At 46.0% G+C, this 24,083-nt stretch overlaps 3 protein-coding genes and 1 long non-coding RNA gene across 9 annotated transcripts; 1 reads left to right on the plus strand and 3 right to left on the minus strand.

Annotated features, from left to right (window-relative positions):
* Positions 1-499: 499 nt before the first annotated feature.
* Positions 500-5,143, minus strand: PHF23 (PHD finger protein 23). Its single transcript, XM_074225453.1, has 5 exons — positions 4,896-5,143; positions 3,625-3,656; positions 3,345-3,437; positions 1,636-2,479; positions 500-1,469 (listed from the first exon to the last, which is right to left on the minus strand). The coding sequence occupies exons 1-5, from the start codon at positions 4,927-4,929 to the stop codon at positions 1,255-1,257; spliced, it is 1,218 nt and encodes a 405-aa protein (XP_074081554.1). The 5' UTR covers positions 4,930-5,143; the 3' UTR covers positions 500-1,254.
* Positions 5,144-5,808: 665 nt separating this feature from the next.
* Positions 5,809-8,270, minus strand: GABARAP (GABA type A receptor-associated protein). Its single transcript, XM_074225458.1, has 4 exons — positions 7,930-8,270; positions 6,983-7,061; positions 6,712-6,830; positions 5,809-6,382 (listed from the first exon to the last, which is right to left on the minus strand). The coding sequence occupies exons 1-4, from the start codon at positions 8,017-8,019 to the stop codon at positions 6,317-6,319; spliced, it is 354 nt and encodes a 117-aa protein (XP_074081559.1). The 5' UTR covers positions 8,020-8,270; the 3' UTR covers positions 5,809-6,316.
* CTDNEP1 (CTD nuclear envelope phosphatase 1) lies at positions 6,985-15,697 on the minus strand. 3 transcript variants are annotated; one of them, XR_012476052.1, is made up of 10 exons: positions 14,813-15,584; positions 12,355-12,421; positions 12,077-12,195; positions 11,805-11,876; positions 11,268-11,384; positions 10,848-10,959; positions 10,153-10,237; positions 9,418-9,761; positions 8,280-8,439; positions 6,985-7,061 (listed from the first exon to the last, which is right to left on the minus strand). XR_012476052.1 is itself a non-coding variant. In XM_074225455.1 (9 exons), the coding sequence occupies exons 2-9, from the start codon at positions 14,912-14,914 to the stop codon at positions 9,701-9,703; spliced, it is 735 nt and encodes a 244-aa protein (XP_074081556.1). In that variant the 5' UTR covers positions 14,915-15,171; positions 15,610-15,697; the 3' UTR covers positions 9,126-9,700. The 3 variants fall into 3 exon arrangements, 2 of the variants coding, with proteins under 2 accessions (XP_074081556.1, XP_074081557.1); XM_074225455.1 differs by lacking the exons at positions 6,985-7,061; positions 8,280-8,439 and adding an exon at positions 15,610-15,697 and having other exon boundaries at positions 9,126-9,761; positions 14,813-15,171; XM_074225456.1 differs by lacking the exons at positions 6,985-7,061; positions 8,280-8,439; positions 11,805-11,876 and having other exon boundaries at positions 9,126-9,761; positions 14,813-15,586.
* LOC141514544 (uncharacterized) lies at positions 15,376-23,688 on the plus strand. 4 transcript variants are annotated; one of them, XR_012476053.1, is made up of 3 exons: positions 15,376-16,484; positions 20,411-20,582; positions 21,478-23,688. It is a non-coding gene; the product is annotated as an uncharacterized LOC141514544 (long non-coding RNA). The 4 variants fall into 4 exon arrangements; XR_012476056.1 differs by having other exon boundaries at positions 15,379-16,467; XR_012476054.1 differs by having other exon boundaries at positions 15,396-16,484; positions 20,524-20,582.
* The last annotated feature ends 395 nt before the right edge of the window (positions 23,689-24,083 follow it).

The following is a 24,083-nucleotide window of genomic DNA, read 5'->3' on the forward strand; positions in this document are numbered from 1 at the left end:
GGGGGGGAGTGGGGGGAGTGGGCGGAGCCCGGGCCCGCTCCCCACCGCGGGCCCCGCTCACACCTTCGGCGCGGACGCCCTCCGGCCTCTTCTCCCTCCCACTGAGGCGCTCCCGGCCCAGCCCCACGCCACACACTTCCCACCGGCCGCCCCCTCACGTGACGCGGCGCACCTCACTTCCGGCTTCTCCGTTTCCCCTCCAGTCACGTGAGTGCTCCCCAGCTTCTGCCCACCCACGGCGCGGCCGTGCCTTCCCCTCCCAGCTCCCACCCCCTCTCTTCCCTCATCTTCAGCCTCCCAATCCCCAGTCAGGAGTCCGCCCCTAAAATTACCTTCAGCTCTATTAAAGTCCAGGGACCGAGTCAACTTGGATCTCCCCCTACAGCCCACCGCACAGCCCCTCCGCACACCCCCCGCCCGGCTCCGCCTGGAAGGCCAGCTGCTAGGGACTTGCCCACTTAACAGTCCGCCGAATTTCACGTGAATGTCCACACCAGGAAACCTTAAGAGAGCATCTAAGTGCTTTCATTTTATATAGCTCTCAGTACTGAGGGGGGAGGGAGGGAGGAACCCCTTGCCCTGTTTCCCTTCTCTTCTATATCAGACACAAATCTTCCAAAAAGGAAAGACGAGGGTCACAGGGCTATAAACACAAAAGAGCCCACTTGGTTTTATTTACAAACACGCTGTATGTACAAGCAGCTGGCCAATATTATTAAAACAAAGAAGTGGGTAGATGATAGAAATATCACCTGTCCCACACAAAAGACAGAGACCCATGTGTTACCTTCCTTTAGGCCACCTGAGCCAAAAGGGTTTCAAAAGGAAAGAAATGGGAGAGGGTGTTCAAGAAAATAAAAGGTAAGAGTCCAAACAAATGATGGAAGAAAGGGGTGGACAATGCTATATTACACTAGAGGTATAGACAACTGCCTCACCCCACCCTGATTCCAACCCTAGTCTAGGCTGGTGGATATGGGAGTAAGCAGGGTCAACTGGCAGAACAGTGAAGGGATGAAATAGGGAATCTTGGGAATAGGGAGACACCTTCCTGTTCAATGGGTCAAAATTCAAGTCCTAAAGGCTTTAGGGAAAGACCCATTCATTCCCAAGCAAGCCTTCCTTGAGAATCCCCACCCCATAATGGGACAGTTTTCAAATCCCAGTGGATCAGTGGCAACATAGGGACCCCATCTCAGTGATGATGCCGCCGTGAAGAATTCCAACTTGAATTAGGAGAGGTTTGGTTGGGTCCTAGGGCTCTCCAGGCTTCGAGAGACCACCAGACCGACGAGCCTCTGGCCGCAATTCCTTGCACTTCTGGCAGTAAAATATGTCAGGGACGTTGGTCTTCTTAATCTTAGCACATGAAAGGTGGATCCATGTTCCACACAAACTGCACTCAATCATGGGCCTCCCTGCAAAGGGCTTCTGGCAATAACAGGTGATCAAGTCCCATGAGTCATCGCCTGGGAGAAGGGATGGTTGTGATCAGGTTCTGCTGAGGACTCCCTCTACAGAAATTCAATTATTTCCCCATCCCAAAGAACCCACTCCCTTCAGGGACAAAAGTGTATGTCCTTCTCTATTCCCACCCATTCTCCCCAGTGTACTTCCCTCATTCACCCTTCTTACCTGATTCTACCATGATGTCCTCATCCATTACCCGCATTTCACCCTCACTGGAGCTCCCATCCCCATCCTGGCTCGTTTCTGTGCTCCCCACTTCCTTGGATTCATTCTCAGTAGGGATACTTCCTGGGGGGGTTGAGGTGAGGGGCCGGGGAGCCTCAGGGGGTGAAGGAAGTACAGAAGCTGGGGCCTCACCCCCACAACTGCTTGATACTCCTGTTGTCACTGCTACCATTTCATCTTCTTCTTCCTCCTCTTCCTCTTCCTCTTCCTCAGAGTCTGTGTCACTGGGAAGAGCTCGAGGAGGCCCAGAAGGGGGGGGTCGATCCCCCCTCTCTGGTTTTTTCAACTTTCGTTTCTTACTCTTCTTTATTCTCGACCTCTTCTCACCATCTGCAGGAGCTGACCGGGGTCTCCGAAGCACTCCAAAGCTTCCTCCCCCACCTGGCCCCAACTTTCGGTTCTTTCGGTCCTTTTTCCGGGAGGGTTGAGGGAGATCCTCCTGGGAAGCAATGACAGGGGTGAGGGTAGTAGGGGGCCGAGGGGCATGTGTTGGGGGTGCGGGGACCAGAGGGGGTGCCACTTTGGGTCCATCCAGATCAAAGAGAGAGTCCTTAAGCTTCATCTTCTCAAGGAGTGTAGCATTGTCAGAGGCCTGCAGTCGAGGAAAGGTGGGACCTGGTGGAGGGGGACCTGCTTGAGCAGCCCGCCTCTTGGAAGATTTAGCCTTTTTGACAAAAGTCTGGATGGTTCGGAGGTCTGAAGGGGCTGAATCCCAGCCATCACTATCTGCAGCACTCTCTCCCCGAAATGGTGAACTAGAGCCAGAGGCTGGCCAGTCACTTTCCTAGGGATGGGTGGGAAGGGAGGATAAGTTGTTGGTGCACCTTTTCAACAAAGTTCCAGCTCCATTCCCCACACCAGCAGATATCAGACTTAACCATAACCAGGTCCTAGATCATCCTTCTAATAACCTGGGCCTCTTGTACAGTTAACTTCTCCAACCAATTCACATATCTAATCTACCTTCTCTGCAAATGCCAACAATTCAGACCCTAAACCCTCAGTCCTCAAACACTATGAAATCTTTTTTGTCTCTAGAACTCCTATCTTCCCCCATGATCCATTATCCTGATCCCCTATCATAATGGCAATAATAACCATGTACAATAAACAGAACTTTAAGACTTGCATCCTTATAACCTTACAAGTAAAAGTTTAAGTATCAACCCAATTTTTTAGATATGTGTGATTGATGTTAAAAAGTTTTCTAAGACAAGATTTGAGCCAAGGTCTCAAGACACTTAATGCAACACTGGATATACTTCCTACCTACACTTCCATGAGATTCCAAGAGTGTATCTTCCACCCCACCCCACCCCCCAAGGTCCTCCAAAACTTTTCTGGTAAACCCCAAATCCCAAACAAATCTACCATTCATCAACTGACTTACTTCCCTAAATCTGTATTTCTGTCCCCACTCCCCCAACTATCTACATTAGCATTATCTCCAATAATTCTAATTCTTTTGAATCCTCCATGACTTCTCCATTTTCAACATCTTCAATTCCCACACCTCCCAATTCCAGATTTTTTTTACTCCTTATAATCTTCCAGATTTATTTCTATAACTACCCCTTAACTCCCCGTGATCCCGTTCTCTCTCTTCCCCACATCCAAACCATACCCATCCATAAAACCATTGCCCCTACCTCTTTGCTGGAGGGAATGTAGCCAGCATATGCCAAGACAAAACTGCAAAATTTGTTGAAATCTTCAATTGTTCGCCTTCGTTTTTCAGGGGGCTAAAGAAAAAGAAAATAAGGTTTCAGGGTAAATGCAGGAATCAGACACTTGTCTGATTGTCAAAGGGAACAGGACCAGAAGCCAAGTTCCCCTAAAGAGAGGAAGAACTGGGTGGAAATCTGGGAAAATCTTCTATGTCTGGTTCCCTAAGGGAAGCTTAGTCTGGAGTAGGAAGGAAAAGCTTACCTGGGCCTCTGGCTTCAGGTTTGGAGGAAGATCTGAAAAATTGACAACACAGCTGAGTCAAGAACTTTTCTGTATTATTATTAGTCTTTAAAGAACCCATCTCTTTCCTGTCTCCCTCAGGAGGGAGACCTGGGTGATTCTGCTTCCAATTTCTTCCTAACTAATCTTCCCTATTCCGTTGCCCAAGTCTTCTAAGAGTGCACTGGCTTGCATCTGCCCTCCCATGTTGATATTTCTCCTGGTTTTACCTTATTTTCTTCCCCCTTACCCTGCGTGGTTCCCTTTACATTGAACTCCCTCTCACCGTTCTTTGGTTAGGGCACACACCATTAAATCCCAAGCCCCACTATGTTCTCTGGGTTCTCTTTTCACACCAGTTCCTGTATAATCCCCTTGTTCCCACTCCTTTCTCATCATCAGTCCTCAAAGACCTTGTTCTCAGGCCTGGACATGTGGCTCACCTCCCCAACTCAGATGGTTCCCCAGGTCCTATTCTCTAATGTGCAGACCTTGTGCTTAGTTGTTCGATTCACACTCGACCACTTGCCCCAAACAGAATACCTCATAGCCTAAAACTCTCTACTCCCTCCGACCATCTCCCAGGCTCTGGTTTCTCAGTCGGGGGGTGTGGGGAGATAGTCCCCTCGGTTTCCAGCCTCTTCTACCGCTCCCTCCAGCCCATTTTCTCCGGGCCAAAATGCCCCCTTTCTGCTAAGTCCTGGCCAAGTCTCCCGTTGCTGGGGCTCAGGGCTCTTCCAGCTCCCACCGACTCCCCGGCTCCAACTCTCCAGCCACCCTTCCCCTCCCCCAGCAGCTCCCTGACTCCACACCCCCCCAGCAGTTACCCAGTTCCAAAGCACCCCTCCCCCGCAGCAGTTCCCCATCCTTTCTCTCCCCAGCCGTCCCTCCAACTAACCTGGATCCACAAGGCCCCCCAAATTACCAGGCTCCGCTCCCCCAATTTTACCCCGTTCCGCAGACACTTCCCATTCTTGAACCCCACACTGCACTCAGATCCGTAGCAGGTCCCCTCCCTGCCCGAAAAGCAGCTCCGCAAGGCCGTTCCCCACAGGCTGCCCAGCTCTCCGGTCCCGGCCCCGTTCACGGGCCCTCCCTCGCCCCCTCGGAACGTACGACCCCTCTCCCTCCAGTCCCTTCAGCCTCCGCGTCCCGGTCCCGGTATCCCAACTCATCACCCCCTCCCCCGGGCCCCCACGGGGCTCCCCGCCCCCCAAGTTTCCCAATCACCAACTCCGGGCCCCCAGGCTTACCTTCGGGGCTGGGCTCCGCCATGGCTTCCAGCATCGCCACCGCACCGCCCCTCCCCCCACCCCCCACCCCCAGACTCCCGGTGCTGTCTCCGGTGCCTCTACAATCTTCCACCCTCCCGAGACTGTTTTAGCCCTAACCCTAGCCCAAGTTCGGGTTCCGTCCCACTCTCCTGTCTTCTCCCGAGCTCCTCTTTCCCCTGGGGTTGAACCGCCTGGCTCCTGCCGCCTCCCGCACTCCCGGACCGGACCCCCCCCCCCCCCCCCCCGCGTCGCCTGCCGCCTGCCGCCTGCTCCCTACTCCTCCCCTCCCCCCTTCCTCTCCGCCCTCCGCCTCCAGCGCGCAATGCACCACGGGGCGCGTAGTCCTAGTTTAAGTAGCTGTGCGTGGACCGCAAAGACCAGTGATACTACAACTCCCTGCAGCCCTAGTCTCTGCGCAGGCGCATCGCTTTCTCCTCCCCCTCCAGTGGCGGGGAGAGGAGGAGCCAGGGGGTGGAAAGTAGGGAAGACCGCATGGATTGCCGGGAACTGTAGGCTGGGCGGGACCGCAAAGAGAAAGGAGGAGAGAAACGTAGCTTCCGGCCACCTTACCGCCTCTTAGCTACTTCTTCACCACTAGTCAAGGGCGCTTTAGATGGGGCGGAAGCAGAGACTGCCGGGAGACATGATTCCCGTCTCAGCTCGAGTTAAAAGCGCTTTCCCATTTGCTCAGGTAAAATTGGCAACGGCCCCTTTCCACACAGAGAGATATTCTAATTGTATTAAATGTGTAAATGACGATATCGTCCCTGAACCAATTCCACTGTAATTGACCCTTCCATCCCACTGTAACAGGCGAAGATAGTCCCATTTCTCCCTTCAGGGACCCCATGACAACGAAAAAGAGCAGATAAAAAGGCAGAAAGCAAAGTAGTTAAGTTGGTGGTTTCTTTATTGATCTTCTCCACCCCCAATCCACTCCAAACCACTCCAACCCACTCCAACCCTGTGGGAGGGAAGACGAAGGGGGTAGAGGAGAGGGGAGGAACTGAAGTCCGGGAAGGAACAGAAACCAAAACAATCAGTGAGTGAGACAAAAAGAAAAAGGAAATTGAGAGCCAGGAAGAGATTGGGGAAGGGGGAAAGGGAAGAGGGGAAGGGGCAGAAAAAGGTTTAGGTCCAAGGGAGAAAAAAACAAAAGAGACATTGGGGGTCTCCTCTACCCTTGCCCTCCCCAACTCCAGCCAGAATGGACTGAGGGAAAGAGTCTTAAACATTGCAAACTGCAGGTCCTGACAAGAAGTGGTTGGTTGTTTTGTCTTCCAGCAGAGTGAAGAAACTAAGGAGAATGGGGTAGGTAGGGGATAAGGAGAGAGGAGACAGGGGAACCCTCACTCTTCTTAGAGAAGGGTGCCCCCCCCACTTGGGGGGGGCAGGCAGCTTCACAGACCATAGACACTTTCATCGCTGTAGGCAATGTATAGAAAGAAGTCTTCTTCATGATGTTCCTAGGGATAGGGGTACAAAGTTGGCATTTGGAGGTAACCTGTCCACCAGTGGGTCAAATTCGTTAAGAGACCCATTCATCACAGTTTGCTTCAGCAAAGTTGGTCATAATAACAGTTGCTTGAAATATAGGACTCAGGAAAATGGTAGCTAATGGCTGCCCCCAGCTATTAACTTTTCTTGCCCACCCTTTTGGCACTCAAACTAAGTGAGAGGTTAGTTACTCAACCAAGGCTGGTACTTTCTCTGCAATTTTACCAACCCAAGGAACCACATTTACCTATTCAAAGTCCTTCCAGGGCTTTTCCTCCCACTAACCTCCATTTCATACCTGGTAAAGCTGACCCATGGTGGCGCTGGTGGGTGGAATGACATTGTTGACAAAGAAAAATAGGGCATCCTCAGCTCGGAGGTGAATTCGCTTCCGGATCAAGAAGTAGAACTGACCAACTGCAAGGAATGTTGGGAGAAGTTGTAGAAATGTAAAATCACTAGAGATCACAGAAAAGTGCTGATTACTTGGTGCCTCCAACCGAAATTCACTCCAGTCTACCAATCTTCCCATCCACCAATGCCGTCACTGTGAATCTGCTCATTCTCACCTGTGAGATCAGAAGGCACCAAGTACTTCTTCTTGTCCAAGTCACCTATTCGGGCCTTAGGAGCCTTCTCCACAATCACCTGGGGAAAAGAGGGTATGTAGGTTATATATGACCTCGCTCCACAGCTTTAGCACAAACTGATTCTGCAGTCTGATCTTGCCTCCCCTAAGAGCTATATTCTTAAGAGACCCTGACATGGGGGGGGGGGTGCCTTACCAATTAAAAAGGACACTCTCTAACCTCATTTTTTCTGTACAATTCCCAGTGCTTAGCGACCAAAAGTGAAATGGAATTAGTGAGTCTCCCTTTGAAGGAGCAAGAGTTAAATGACCAAGTGTCGGAAATGACAGATGTGTAAGAAATATGATTGGAAATGGAATTTCTGGGCAAATTAGACAAGAGGTCCCTTTTAAGCTCTGAGATTCTGTATCCCAGATGTCCGTCCAATACCAATAATCTTCTTCAGGAACCCTTGTGGTAATACTATTAGAACCTAGATCCTCTCTAGAACAATTTGTCTTACGATAAAGTATAACTATGAATAGAAATCCTGACATTCCTATTCCCGGTGGTCCACAAGCCCAGGCTGGAAATTTGTTGGGAAATAGCTAAGGACCTCAACTCATCCGCTGGCACTGAGAGTGGGGAGCTCCGACTTTCAGCGTCTCCCTGATAGCTAGCTTCCGACTCAAAACCTCGGCTTTCATCCCTCCGATTCCCATTCTGGACTCCTAAACCACACCCCAAAACTAACGCCATCCCCGCCCCCGTGCCCAGCTCTCCAGATGGGGGGATTCCCTTCCCGACCCGGGAAGGCCCCGCAGCCGAAGCCTGCGCAGTTGCGGGGTGCCCACGCAGTTGCGGGGTGCCCCGCTCCGGCCGCAGTCCCCACATGCACAGGCTGGCTCCGCCGCGGGGAGTGTAACGTCCGCCCTGCCCCGCCTCACCGGGACCCGGTCGGGATACTTCTTTCGGATCTTCTCGCCTTCAGAGCGGCGCTTCTCGAACGGGTGCTCCTCCTTGTAAACGAACTTCATCCTCCCAGGGACCGGGTCGGGATGGGCTGAGGGGAGCGGGGGAGGGGGGGCGGACGGGGCCGGGGCGGGGGGCGGCGGCGACGGAGACGGGCGGCCGGGTGAGCTCACTCGGCGGAGCGATCTCTGCGACCTGCGCCACTTCCCTATTCACCAACTCCGCCCCGCTTCCCCGGCCCCGGCGGGAGCCGCCCAGTCGCCCTGCAGGAGCCAACGGCGCAGGGGGCGGGGCCTGCTACGCGGCGGACGCAAGAACCGCCCACCTGGCCTCCCTCTTACGCCACTGGAGTAACTGCTTCAGAACGGATTTACGAAATTACGGCAACGGATTCGCTGTCCCGATGCGCACGGTGAAGGCGACTCAGACTATATTTCAGATTTCAGACGCCATGGGGGTGTGAGCAGATGCAGACTTTTTAACCACTAGGGATCCCGAAAGGAAATGGAGACAATTACGACGAGCGGATTCACAAAGCGTGCTGCTACACAGGGCATTTTGCTGACATCAAAACAAAATAGTGCCAAGGTGGGAAAGGGAAATGGAGGTCGGAAACCAGAAAGGCACCTGATGTGAACATGGAGTGCAAACAATGCATAATCTCTGAGCGGGTGGGGCTCTAGGTTCCCAAAAGGTAGAAGAGGGAAGGAAGCGAAGTACGTCAATATAAGGGTTACGTGAGGCGTCATAAAAAAATGGTGGGGCATCACGTGACAAGGAAGTGGAAGTAGATCCGGTGCAGAACTGATGTGGAAGGGAGCCAATGAGAGCGAAAAGAAGGGAGAAGTCAGACACTGGAGGCCCACCTACCACCTGTGGTGCCGACCCCGTCCGCCTTTTACTCTCTTAGTGGAAGCAGGGCATTTATAAGCGGTAACTACCCCTTCCTTTCCACCATTTATAAATCTGACCAGCCTCTCTTCCTAACGCAGATGCACCCTTGCGCCTCCCTCAGATAAGCAAATCTCCCTTCTCATTGCCCTTCATCACTAGTCTTCACTAAATCTATACTTCCTCTCCCGAAAGCAGGGGAGGATGGGTCAATAAATACAGCTTTCCCAGCGACCCACCCACCCTCTTTCCCAAGATCCCAGAGATGGGCCTGGGCAGATTCAATTTCATAGTTATAATGCATGGTTCAATGGGGATAGAAGACCTGACTTGGGAAGAGGCAAAAGATGGTTACAAGTGGAAAAAGGGAAGAGAGGAAGAGCTGGCAAGATGTTGGGAGGATTGAAATCAGTGGGCTATATGAAGCCCTAGGTTCCCCTCCCAAACCCACCCCTTAGAGCAGCAGTGAAGAATTAGATCTGTTTTTTACAAGAGTTTTTAAAAAAAAAAATCAAATCACAACAGAGCTGGTTTAGCATCTGTCTGACCCTCCCAGGTCAGTCTCTCCCTACCTCTCTGACCAGTCTTTCACCCCTGACATGGGGGCTGTTTTGGCCCTCCCAGGCCACAGTCTGTATCCCAACCTGGAGTTTCCAGGAGTGTGTGAACATGGTGAGGCTGTTTCAGTATCTGGGCTTGTATGTCCATCTGGCCTCCAAGTGGAGTGTAGATGGCCCAGGCCAGGCAGTCCTCAGAAATGGGCTGAGGATGGAGAAAGCAGCCCAAGGGCTCTCCCTCCCTTCCCCTGCTCCATTTGTGTGCGTGGGGGGGGGGGGGGGGCAGGGGGAGTGGATGTCACCAAAGCCGATGTTGGTGAAGATTTCGGCTCAGCACAGAGCGGACGTCGGCAGTGAACCTGGGGTAGGGGAAGAAGGGAATAGTAGGGGATAAACATTCACCCACTGACACAGGATCCAGGATCCCTAGGTCTCCTTTTCCTCCAGCCCCTAATTTCCTCAAGAACATAACAGCAATAACAAAAGACATTTTATATATAATGTTAAATGTCTACAAAAATGTTTTACATATTCTCATTTGATTATGACAGAACAATGCTGTGATGTAAGTACCACAGATAATATCCTCACTTTACAGATGGCAGGTTAAGGGATTTGCCTTAAGTCACAAAGCTAGAAGTGATGGAGGTAGGATTTAAACCCAAATCTGCTTGACTCTAAGCCCAGCAATTTATTCCACACACACCTCTCCAGTATCCAGACCCAAGTATTCAATCCCAGCCTTCTCACCTGAGAGCATCCAGCATAGGGAGTAGGTTGAGGAGTGCTGTGTCACTGGGGTCACTAAACCAGGACTTGATTGGAATAGCATTATCTGGAAAATAGGGATCAAAAAATAGTACTGAGCAAGTCTGAAAAAATAAACTATAACTACCAAGAACTCACCTTACAACATATTTTATAAATAAGAAAAAGGGCTCAAATAATTTAGTGATTTACCCAAGGTTAGCTTTGTTCAACTATTGAGTTGTCTAATATTCCAAATCAAATAGTCTTTCCAATATACCTCTTTCCTGAACATCCGATATTCCTCTACAGAAAAATTAATATATATTTTATAGCTCAGTTTAATGTGATCATAGAAAGTCATTGAATAATTATGAATTATTAAATTGCAATACTTGAAATTCCAGCTTTGTAAAACAAATTTTACACAATTTGTCATGGTATTCTTTTAAAGTGTTCTCCTCGATTGCATTTAGAATATTTTGACTTGGGAACTTTGTAAGAATACATACCATATTTAGAAAAAGATATCACACAACTCTAAATTATTCCTAAAACAGCAGTCTGAGAAAAAAGGCAGGGAGGAACAAGTCTTCCCATTTTACAAAGGTTACACACACCCAAGTCAATCAGTGACTGAAAACAGCACCCACACACCTCCCTTGGCCACTTTCTAGGCTTCCCTCAACAACCCCTACCTGGATGGCTCCTATACGCTCCTGGGGAGTTATCCAGGATCACAATGCTGGAAAGGTCACTGTGGACCACAGAGAGGTCCTTGATGTAGCTGCCCAACTCCAAAGTGCAGTGCTGGGAGATGGTGTACACAAAGGCATTAGCTAAAAGCAGACAGATCCCCTCTGGGGCTGGTTCCTCAAATCCCAACCTGCCCCAAATCTCTTATTCTCATATTCTTAGATGAGAGAGATGACAAGGAAGGACAGGGAAAAAGAAAGTAAAGGAAGCCACCTTCCCTAGTTCTTTAACCTAATGAAAGGAGCTGTGTTACCAATGTTATCTCCTTGCCGGAAAACCTTTAATGTGCCCCCACCCCTTTAAGACATCTGGGCTTCCCAACCCCTATTTTCTTCAAAAAATCCAGAATCCAGGCTCCTTACCTGTCTATAGTATCGTCTTTTAAGTATGCTCCGGCTATTGTCCAACTTGTCAGCCACAGCTGAACCGTAAATCTCCATGCTTGCTGTAAATACAACCAGCTCATACCACTGGCTCACCTGAAGGAAAAGGAAATGGAAAGTTATCATAGACTGAGAGACTCACATCTCTTCTATGAACCAGGTACCAAACCCATAATCCCTTGTTATACTTTTCATTCTTTTTGAGCATTAATATATCCTGGCTCTAAATTCAAGAGTAAGGACAGAAGGCTCAAAAATAAACAGATGCTTATGGCAAAGCTAGAGTTGAATAAGATCACATTAAAACTACCCTTGCTAATTCTCATCATTCCTAGTGTGCTTCTTCCCATCACTCTTACAGTGCCCTTCTTTCAAGTCTCCTACATATAGCTAAACTCCCCCCCAATCTCAACATATACTCCATAATCCCAATCCCTCACAGAGCTCCTAGATTCCATAAATTACTTTTCTTTTCTAAAATACCCTCCCAATACCCTTGAACTCCCCAAAACTTACCACTTCTAAGAAGAAGTCCACATGGGGCCTCTTATGTACAAAAAAACGGACAGGATGTTTGTCTATTACGACCTGTGGGGGGGACAAGGAGGGGCTGGGGGGGAATCCCTACTATCATCCCCTCCCTAAAGACTTTTGCCCCACTTTTACCCCAGTCCCAAGGGGCAGGGAACAGAAAACCACAGGAGAAGGAGGAGAATAAAGGGTGACAGGGACATGGAGAGGTGAGGGTAGAGTAGTGGCACATGCATCCATCCCATTCACCCTCAGACCTTGAGAATGAAATCAGGAGGTGTTCCTGGTCGAACAGTAGGCCTCAGGACCCCGTCATGGTGGGAGTGAATAAGAGTTTCATCCAAATCTAACACTAGTATCTTTCGCTTCACCTGGCCTAGATGTAGAGGAAAAAATAAATAAATGAAGAGATGAGAACCTTGTTCCAGAGTCTGTTGGCTTCTCCAAGGCATTTACTAGTGGCTGACCTTCAGGCTCCATCCATCCTACTCTCACTTTTAGCCTTTGATGGTTTCCCAAGATTCTAGGTACTCACCAAGCCGGTTTCGGGACACAGGGGATAGAGGAAGGATGTCATATCGAACTGTCTGATACTGAATTATCTGGAGGCAACAAGAAGGAAGTATTAGGACTTCTGACTAGAATTAGTCTTTTCCTAATAAGAGACAGGCACCTATAAAATTCTACCCTAGCCCTCACTATATCCCAAATATATTTTATAGCAGCTCTTAACATTATCTTTTTGCAGACTGCAATAGAACTAATTTATTTGGGTCTCTGATCTCTGAATGTCAGGTGAAAGAACTGAGAACTGGGAGAAATTCCTGGGTCTCTGAGGGGGAGTGGGGGTCTGAAGGATCAGTCCCTAGGGTCTGTCTCACCTGGGTCTATGCATATTCACAGACTGTCAGGTCAGTTAAGTTCTCCAGGCCAAGGGCCATGAAGCCTATTTTAACCAGCCACCTGTCTACTTCCATCATCACTAGCAGTCATGGGTTACATAGGACCTTGGCCCCCAAAGCAACTCTCCCTAGATGTTCGGTCTAACTGCTTAAAGCCTCAAGCTTTTAGGAAAATTTGACTGATTATCTGAAAGTCCAAAGAATTACTTTTCAAGGAAAGTTGAGACAGATACATTTCTTCTCCCCCTCCAATCCCAAATTTCCTGATCTTTATCCCTCCCCTGTTCAGAATTATTCTCATTCCTAGTCCTCATAGGACCATAGATTTAGAGATATAAAGAAAACAGAAACAAAGGTCCTGAGTGACTTGCTTCACAGAACTAGTGTGAGATTTACCTGACCCCAGGAACCTAGACTTTTTAACAAAGAGGTCTTTTCTAAAAATCAAAGTGTACTATCCTATTTCCATGGTATCTTTTCATTCTCCTACCCCAGGAAAAGGTCTGATTGGGCAGAGGACAGTTAAGGTTCCCTACAGTATCTTGGACTTCATATGCTAAGCATGCAGGGAAATGCTCTAAGCAGTTGCCAAGAGAAGGAAACTGGAAATGGGAGGACTTGAGAATCTAAGTTTGACTCTGGATATAGACCAATAGAAGAGATAATTTAGAAGATCCCTATCCCCAGTACCAAAAGAGACTGGAATTCTTTCTCCTATATCTGGGATAAAATGAATGAAGAATGAGTTTAGAAAAAAAGCGATTATATAGGCAAGATCAAGCAGAAAGGCATCTCAGGTAATAAATCTAGTGCTAGTACAATTAGTAAGAATTCACATTTATCTAGCACCTATTTGAAAATAACTTCACTATTTTTTGAGGTGGGTCTTAAAACTCCCCATTTTAGAGGATATAGAAATTGAGGCACAGTGATATACTGAGAAGCCATATAGCTATTACTTGTCAGTCAGAAATTCCTCCAGTCTAAAATTCCCTGTCTCTTACTTCATTTTCCCAATTTTAGTTCTCCCTCTCAGAGATCAAGGGCTCAGGCCCTCTATTTCCTTAAGGATAATAGTGGAAGCCCTGTCAGTACCTTGTGATAGAAAAAAGAAATCAAAGGTGAAGTCCACAGTGTCAAACAGAAGTAATCAATACTCCCTACAATCCAGGGGATCTGATCTTCCTCTCATTAATGGGGCATCCCTAATAGTCTATATTTTGTTTTACTTGGAATTTAATTTAAAGTTGTGGATGAACTTTGGGAATTTTCTACATCAGCCTTCTGTGCAACTAAATTGTTCCTTATTAAGAGGATTTGTCTCCCATGAAGATAATAAGCTAAAGTAAAAGTTAAAATATTCTCTCCTTAGGAGAAAGGCTATAGAAGTATAGGGCATCACTAGGATCTCCTAACACTAACACACACACACACACACGGATCATTCATGCTTTACCAAGTAGACATCCAACTCTAAGTATCACTCTGTCCAAATATGATTTCCACATAAAACAAACTAACACTCCATATCTCAAATTTTTCCTAAAGGTTTTTTAAGTCTTTCCTGGCAAGAACCCCCATTAATCTAAATTCTCTTATACTCTCATATTCTTGCCTAAACTCCAGGCCTTTTCCCAGAGCAGTCTCCTTCAAATCTAACCCCTTTGCAGACCTGACTCAATTCTTGCTACAAAAGGTTAGTAGAAATTTAAGGACACATATACACAAAATGTCCCCAGAAGAGTTTTTCTACCAACTCAGATTCCTAAGTAAAACTTAATCAGTTTGTTTATAGAAACCCTCCCCCCAGGCCAACAAGTCCTACCCCTTAGCAAAATTTCGGGACCTTGTCAACAGGACTTCTTATGAAGAACCCTTTCTTCAACTCTCTGCCCTACTAAAGTCTCAACCAGCTCAAGGGTGGAGGTTCCCCCAGCAGGCCACATCTCACAATATACATGCTTACCCAACTCCTGTCCTAGACCCAACGAGAGTAGCCCACCAATTACTCCGGATTGCTTCTCCCGATCCCCCCCAAATCCAACGAGGGGGGGAGAGAGCTCCAGCCGCTTGCTGACACCCCAGTCTCACCGTTCGGACCTGTCTCCGCAGAAGGTACAGGCAGAAGCTCCAGAGCTTGGCAGCAAAGGCCACGAAGGTGCGCAGACCCAGGAGACATTGAGTCCTCATCATCCCGACGCCCCTGGCCCTTATGGCCCTGGGGGCCTCGGGGCCCGGCTCAGCCAGGCCCCCAGGGGGCAGTGCCTCCCCTTCCCCCTCCCGCAATAGGGAGGGGAAAGGTACGGGGTTCAAGCACTAGAAAGTTACAGCTGGGACAGGGGCGGGGGGGGGGGTGCGGCTCAAAAAAGGTCCCCCCCCCAAAAGGGAGAAATGTCTCTAAGGAAGCAAGAAGATGGGGCAAGTCCTAAGGGACCTGCGGTTAGTGCACCCTGAAAGAGAAGAAAATACGCCTAAATGGGGGCCGGAGATTTCAGGGTAGGGTCCTTGGACGGAGAGAGAAGGGGGCAGATGGGGGGGAGGGTTCAGAAAGGGGGGAGGGAAGCCCGCGGCGCAGGCGCACTAGGTGGCTGAGTGCAGGGAAGCCGGCGGGAGGAAGGGAAGCGCTAGGAGAGTGGGGCGCGAGGGGCTGGGAATGAGGAAGGATAAAGCGAAAAGGCGGAAAGAGGGGAGGGGGAGCCACGGAGTCTGAGGCGCGGGCCTGAAGCTGGTCTCCCCCCCCCCACACTCGGGGGATGCCTTAACCGCTCGGAAGCAGGGCCGCTGCCTCTGCCGCCACATCCCCCAGCCTGACAGGCGCCATTTTACCGCCCAGAGAGTCCTCCCTCTCCCCCTTTCCTCCCCTTCTGACATCACTTCCGGCGACCCACCCACGTCCTGCTCCGGTGGTCTAGGCTACATCCGGACTCCTCTAGCCTCTCCTCCCATCCGGGGGTACTGCGCAAGCTCCAGAAGGAAGCTTCAAAGTCACGCCCCGGAAAGGAACTGGGGGTGGGGTGTGGATCCCGGTGGAAGGGGATTGGCTCCTTCTCGACCACCTCCCCACCCCCGTCCACCCTGGTCCCGGAGTGAGCTGGAAATCAGAGAAACGCGCGGAACTGGAGGAGTGACGTATTGCCCGACTGTGGCCTAGAGCTTTGCTTTTTTAATCATAAAATAGTGCGGTGCGCACGCGCCGGCCCTCCTCCCATCCTTAACCTCAACTGCCCCTAACGACATTTCACGCCCTTCCGCGTGACCTACTGCTCTGTGACCCTCCCCCCAAGAAAAGCAACTAGGTCTATGCAAAGTTAGGCGCCTTCGGTCTGTGTCTCTCTATGGTTTTCCTCCATCGCGTAGTAACTTCCGTTCGTGAACATTCGGGAGGAGGCTCAAGGATCCCTCCAACACTACCTTGCACTCTTGAGTTTTAATTCTTGAGCCCCATTTCAGATTGCTAAAAAGAATCCCTGAACGCGGCTCCGGAGCCTAGTCTTGCCAGGGCAGCGCCCCCGGCGCCGAGGCTCGCCGGTGACGTCACAATGCGGGCTGAAGTCGGGCCCCTCGCCACTGCGCGGAAGGAGGAAATACGGGAGTTCCTCCGGGAGTCCGAATTGGGTGACGCCATCAACGCGCGACCGGCCCGCTGGAAGGACGCCAAGGAGGAGACAGAAATGCCGAGGCTGATCCCGGCCAGCCGCCCCGGGGCCTCCACCGGCTCTTAGTGCAGACGAAAGAGCAATGAGGAAGTGAGATGGAAGGAGTGGTAAAGTGGGCCCAGAAATCGGGGATTCGGGGCAGTGTGTGGTTGTGGGGGCAGGCTTTAGGAAGCAGCTTTGAAATTGCAGCTTAGCTAAACATAGTTAAGACCTCCGGTCCCCGCATCCTCACCCACTTGAGAGGGGACTTAGGATCCTGGACTTCCACACCGACAGCTTAAGGAACTCTCTAACGCTCACCCTGGCTCTTTTTCTGAGGAAAGTTAGGTTTATGTCCTGGGCTGAGAGGTGATGGGAAAGGATTTGGGCTCGGGTACTGGCCGATGAAAGAAAAAGCAGTACATAAGTGGAGGGAGTAATGCTCCTCTCATTCATTGTTCCTCCCTCCCTCCTCCCGTTCATTCATTAAAGGAGAATTTGAAAAAAAAATCCGATTCAAGGAAGGAGGAAAACAATAAGAGGCACGTAGAATCTGACAGGTACCCCGAGACAAATTTTAAAAATCTATCTGTACACCAAAACCAAACAACTAAAACATTTATATTGGATCCATTGAATTAAGTCTCCCAATGCCCAGATCTTTTGACTCCTGCATAATTGACTTCACCTTATGTACCCTGACAGATAATCTCAATTTCATTCAATTTAATATTCGTATTCTTATTTTATATTATGCATTATTCCCAATTAATTCCTGTCTGCCTCATTTTATTCAGTTTATAAAAGAGACAATAAGAGCATTGCGTAATGAGTTGTGAGAATCAAATGAGATTATATTTGTAAAGTACTTACTGCAGGGCCTAACAGAGTAGATATGCTTAGTAAATGTTCTTTTCCATCTCTTCTTTTCCCCATTTCCCCCATGCCCATAAAGTTCAATCATGATCACACTGGAATCCCTGTCTAAAGCCTATCTCTTTTTTTAATTTATTTTTATTAAAGATATTATTTGAGTTTTACAATTTTCCCCCCAATCTTATTTCCCTCCCCTCACCCCCCCCACTGAAAGCAATCTGTCAGTCTTTACTTTGTTTCCATGTTGTACATTGATCCAGATTGAGTGTGATGAGAGAGAAATCGTAGCCTTAAGGAAGAGACAAAAAGTCTAAGAAATAACAAGATGCGGCAATAAGATATCTGGTTTTTTTCCTAAATTAGAGGGAATACTCCTTCAACTTTGTTCAAACTCCACGGCCCTTTATCTGTATACAGATGGCACTCTCCTTTGCAGACAGCCCAAAATTGTTCCCCATTGTTGCACTGATGGAATGAGCAAGTCCTTCAAGGTTGATCATCACTCCCATGTTGCTGTTAGGGTATAAGTGTTTTTCTAGTTCCGCTCATCTCACTCAGCATCAGTTCCTGCAAATCCCTCCAGGCTTCCCTGAAATCCTGTGCCTCCTGGTTTCTCATAGAACGATAGTGTTCTGTGACATACATATACCACAGTTTGCTAAGCCATTCCCCAATTGAAGGGCATTTACATGATTTCCAATTCTTTGCCACCACAAACAGGGCTACTATAAATATTTTTGTACAAGTGATGTGTTTACCCTTTTTCATGATCTCTTCGGGGTATAGACCCAGTAGCGGTATTGCTGGGTCAAAGGGTATGCACATTTTTGTTGCCCTTTGGGTGTAGTTCCAAATAGCTCTCCAGAAGGGTTGGATGAGTTCACAGCTCCACCAACAGTGTAGTAGTGTCCCAGATTTCCCACAACCCTTCCAACAATTATCATTATCCTTTCTGGTCATATTGTCCAGTCTGAGAGGTGTGAGGTGGTACCTCAGAGAAGCTTTAATTTGCATTTCTCTAATAATGATTTAGAGCATTTTTTCATATGGCTATGGATTGCTTTGATCTCATCTGTAAATTGCCTTTGGATATCCTTTGACCATTTGTCAATTGGGGAATGGCTTTTTGTTTTAAAAATATGACTCAGTTCTCTGTATATTTTACAAATGAGTCCTTTGTCAAAATCATTAGTTGTAAAGATTGTTTCCCAGTTTACTACATTCCTTTTGATCTTGGTTACAGTGGTTTTATCTGTGCAAAAGCTTTTTAATTTAATGTAATTGAAATCATCTAGTTGGCTTTTGGTGATCTTCTCCAACTCTTCCTTAGTCATAAATTGCTCCCCTTTCCATAGATCAGACAGGTAAACTAGTCCTTGATCTTCTGATTTGCTTGTAGTATTGTTTTTTATGTCTAAGTATTGTAACCATTTGGATCTTATCTTGGTATAGGGTGTTAGGTGTTGGTCTAATCTAAGTTTCTTCCATGCTAACTTCCAATTTTCCCAGCAGGTTTTATCAAACAGAGAGTTTTTATCCCAATAGCTGGATTCTTTGGGTTTATCAAACAGCAGATTACTATAATTGGCCCCTGCTTTTACACCTAGTCTATTCCACTGGTCCACCATTCTATTTCTTAGCCAATACCAAACAGTTTTGATGACTGATGCTTTATAATATAATTTTAGATCAGGTAGGGCTAAGCCCCCTTCTTTTGTACTTTTTTTCATTAAGTTCCTGGAAATTCTTTTTATTTCTCAATATGAATTTACTTACAATTTTTTCTAACTCATTAAATAATTTTTTGAAATTTTGAAAAGGTAGTTTAGTTTTGGTAGAATTGTTATTTTTATTATATTAGCTCTACCTATCCATGAGCAGTTGATATTTGCCCAGTTATTTAAATCTGATATAATTTGTTGTGAGAAGTGTTTTATAATTGTTTTCAAAAAGTTTCTGAGTCTGTCTTGGCAAATAGACTCCCAGGTATTTTGTATTGTCTGAGAATACTTTGAATAAGATTTCTCTTTCTAGCTCTTCCTGCTGTATCTTGCTAGACACATATAGAAAAGTTGAGGTAAATTCTGTCTTTTCAAGTAAGCACCCCCTTCCATGAAGTTGCTTCCAGCCTACACTGATCTCTCTTTTTCATTCTGTTGCATTAATAGTACGTACCAAATTCTAGTTGTTAGCTTTTTTTTTAATCTGCCATGGTATTTATGATTTGATTAACAGAAGTATGGAAGAGTAAAATAGAAAGGTGATTCCAGACTAGTTACAATTGGCTGTGGGGACTAGGGTGGAGAATAGTCAGTCACAAGCATAACTAACATTGTTATACTTAAAGGGAGAATAAAAGAGAATGAATAGATAAGAGAATTAGAGTATAAGAGAGTATCTCAGATCGCCTCTTAGACAATTAATTGGGAACTGACTGAACAAATTATACATAAATGTAAGAGAATCTTAATACATTCTAAGAAATTTTGAGATTATTTCAGTTAATCCTGGTTATGCAGGATTGCAGAGTGAGCATTACAAGGACAACAGAATTATAAAGAAAATTTTGAAATGCTTAAGAATTCTGATTAAAGCAATGGTCAATCATTTCTAGAGAAACTAAGGCATATTTTACCTACTTCCTGAGAGAGGTGATGGATACAGAGTTCAAAGATATGTTTTTTTTCCACACATGGCCCTGCATATATAGATTGCTTTTGTTTTCTTTTGCTTTTTCCTTAAAATTTTTTTAGGTTGGAAGACAGTGGGCCTATGCAAAAGAGGGCCATGGTAACACTTTAAAAATACATTAAAAAGATCATTAAAAAGTTCAGAGGGCAGCTCGATAGTACAGTGGGATAAAGGACCAGTCCTTAGAGTCAAGAGGACCTGAGTTCAGATGTGACCTCAGACACTTAATAATTATCTAGTTATGTGACCTGGGCAGATCACTTAACCCCATTGCCTTGCAAAAAAAAAAAGTTTATTATAAAAAGCACAGGACAATTTTGAAAATAAATTATTGTATTTATGTGCTTTCTTTTTAAGCAAGAAGTTTAAATGGAGATTCAGGGTTTCATAAAGAATTATTCTATCTTCTTGTGTATTGAAATACTCATTAAGTGTTTAAGTTCAGAATTTAGTGGTTTTTGTTCTTTTCTACTCTTGCCTTTTAAAGCTTCTTTACAACATGTCTTCAGAGACCCCTTGTGCTGAGCAGGGAATAAGACATGAAGAGCATTTTTTTGAAGGACCTCTCTGCATTCAGCTATGCTTCTTGTTCTCTTGCAGCTTCATTTCTCTTCTAGATTCTGTGGTCTCTGGGCCATGGGAACTTCATACTCATTTGGGTAAGAAACCGCTCCATACTTTGTCCTTTATATACTTTATCAGTTTTCTATGAAAATGGTACCTCTTTAATGTAATTGGAAAATATTTAAAGAAATAAAACAATATTGGAAAAGGTTCTCTTTTCTTCATGTACAACAGACTTTTTGCATTCTTTTGTTGATTCTTCTGTTTCTTCCTCTTAACCTCTTCTGCCTTGGTCCACCCTGTTTTTCTCTACTCCTATTCTCAGTCCAATCCTTGCCTTAACATGGTCTACTTTACATAATGCCCTCAGTTCACTCTTATTGTGTTTGCCTTTCCCCCTGCCTTTCTGCAAAATATGCCAAGTTTGTGTGATAGGACTGCTGCATGAGGACATGTGTGAGTCAGATCTACTAGGTAGAATATTCTGGCCTACTTTGAAGTGACAAGATAAAGGTCAGCCTTTCGTAGGCTTACCAAAAAGAGAAAAACTGGAAAACAGTATCTGCAGAAAGATTTTTTTTTTTAGGTTTTTGGCAAGGCAAATGTGGTTAAGTGGCTTGCCCAAGGCCACACAGCTAGCTAATTATTAAGTGTCTGAGACCGGATTTGAACCCAGGTACTCCTGACTCCAAGGCCAGTGCTTTATCCACTACGCCACCTAGCTGCCCCCAGAAAGAATATATTTAGGATAATACAGGAAAAAGGGATGAGGAGCTGATAGCTGGGGATGAGGATAAAAGTTAATCCAATGTTTATTAGGAATAGGAATAAAAGATGGAAAAGGTGTTAGAAATCATGTAGTTATAAAGGGAATTTAGTGAACTTGAGAAAGGATAGAGGGCAGAGCTAGAAATCAGCCAGTCAAACTTTGGTTCTAAATACCTCCCCTCTTCCTTTTTAATCCTTTTTTTCCTAATTCTTTTCATTTAGATTCCTTCTCCATCCTGCTATTCAGTATAGAAATCTTCAGTCCTCTTGAAGAACTGCCTCACCCCACGGAGCTATGGGATGTTGATCCGAGTTCATATAATTGATCTGGGAGAATTTAAAGCCTTGACTGGTAGTTGGAGAGCTAAGGGGTAAAGTCCTAGTAATTGGAGAATTAAAGAATTTGAGATGGCAAGTTAAACTAAGGATCTAGTGTAGTTTTTGTTTTTGTTTTTTAATTTCGTTTATTTTAGGCAATGGGTTTAAGTGACTTGCCCAAGGCCCACACAGGGTAGGCAATTATTAAGTTGTCTTGAGTTCGGATTTGAACTCAGGTCCTCCTGACTCCAGGGCAGGTGCTACATCCACTATGCCACCTAGCTGCTCCATTAAACTAAGGATCTAAAGGATGGGACAAGTTTTCATTATCCTCTACTTCTGTAGGTATGGACTTCATAAGATTTGCCCTTTGACCTCTGCCTGTCCCAAAAGAAACTGGAAACCTGGGATATCCTGCCCTACCCTTTCACTTTAGTTTGGAAAAGTAAGGCTCTTTAATAATTAGAACATGGAAGTAAGATTGAGGCTGTTAGGAATAGATATATGGTCTCAAGTGGTGGAGGAATTAAATTAATAATTACTAGCATCTCTAGTACTTTACATTTTGCAACATTCTTTTCATTTGTTAGCTCCTTTGATCTTCAAAACAACCCTGTTAGGTGGGTGCTATTATAATCCCCAATGAGGATGAGAGAGTTAAGTAACTTGCCCAGATCACACAAGACACAAGAGTCTTACTTGAACTCGGGCTTTCCTGTTTCTAAATCCAACATTCTCCATTGAAACCACCTAGCTCCCTAAAGTAAAAGTTACTGATTAACTTCTCAGGCTTCTGTAGGGACTAAAGTCCTTCCCTAGCTGATGACATGTCTGGGGAGTGGCTCCCTCAGTGTCCAGAGATGGGTAAGCAAGAACTGAGGAAAAGATTACAGTGTTTATGAGAATTCCATTGTTCTGAACATCCCCACCCACCCCCCACTCCCACCACCATAGAATTCTTGGAATGCAACCTGGGCTGGGACACATGGAAAGAAATACAATAACAACACTTAGACCACCTTCTTGGGAAGCTCCAGGTAGAGTGGAGATTGAATAAACTGACAGGTGTTTATTAAATAAATACCTGTAGCATTATGTGACCATTAGAGGAAAAAAAGCTTTAGCAAAACCACTACTCCACTCATATTTGGGAATAAAACATACCCATAAAAATATCACATGTACCACCAGATTGGAAAGGACTGAAGGAATAGCCTTGGAGGAGAACACTATGTAAAGACATCCCTTCATTCTAACACTGCCTTTTTTCCTCTAAGCAACAATCCTTGCTTTATCCTGCCCTAGACTCTTCTACAAACCATATATACATATATTTTATGACTCTAATTTTGATGACTACCTACCTGGAAGATTCAGACAATGACCTGCATATCTGATGGTACTGAGGGACTGAATGAGACCTAACTAACCTTGACCTACAACCTGTTAGCTATATAGTATACAGTCATACTTCATCTTGTAAATTACGCTCTAAAATCAGTATGTAAGCCACAAAATGATATTTAAAATTATCCTTGAAATGACTCAAAGTGACTCATATCTTTAAACAGTTGTAGTTGGAAAAGGACTAAGATCTCTTTGAAGGAAGGCAGTCTTGTATGAGTGATGAAACTGCAGTTGTTACCATAGAAATAATTGAAAATAAAATTTATTTTTCATTATACTAAACTTCACTATTGATCAGGAGAGTAACTAGTCTTCCCAAAGAGAAAAAAAATTCTTAATGAAAACCAGTGCAAAAACCAATTAGATGATTTCGATTACATTAAATTAAAAAGCTTTTGCACAGATAAAACCAATGTAATCAAGATCAAAAGAAATGTAGTAAATTGGGAAACAATCTTTACAACTAATGATTCTGACAAAGGACTCGTTTCTAAAATATACAAAGAACTGAGTCATATTTTTAAAACAAAAAGCCATTCCCCAATTGACAAATGGTCAAAGGATATGCAAAGGCAATTTACAGATGAGGAGATCAAAGCAATCCATAGCCATATGAAAAAGTGCTCTAAATCATTAATTATTAAAGAAATGCAAATTAAAGCTTCTCTGAGGTACCACCTCACACCTCTCAGATTGGCCAGTATGACCAGGAAGGATAATGATCATTGTTGGAAGGGATGTGGAAAATCTGGGACACTATTACACTGTTGGTGGAGCTGTGAACTCATCCAACCCTTCTGGAGAGCTATTTGGAACTATGCCCAAAGGGCAACAAAAATGTGCATACCCTTTGACTCAGCAATACCACTACTGGGTCTATACCCTGAAGAGATGAGAAAAAAGGGTAAAAACATTACTTGTACAAAAATATTTATAGTAGCCCTGTTTGTGGTGGCAAAGAATTGGAAATCCAGTAAATGTCCTTCAATTGGGAATGGCTTAGCAAACTGTGGTATATGTATGTCATGGAACACTATTGTTCTATTAGAAACCAGGAGGGACGGGATTTCAGGGAAACCTGGAGGGATTTGCATGAACTGATG

The sequence above is a fragment of the Macrotis lagotis genome, chromosome 2 (genome assembly GCF_037893015.1).
Source record: "Macrotis lagotis isolate mMagLag1 chromosome 2, bilby.v1.9.chrom.fasta, whole genome shotgun sequence".
Taxonomy (NCBI): domain Eukaryota; kingdom Metazoa; phylum Chordata; class Mammalia; order Peramelemorphia; family Peramelidae; genus Macrotis; species Macrotis lagotis.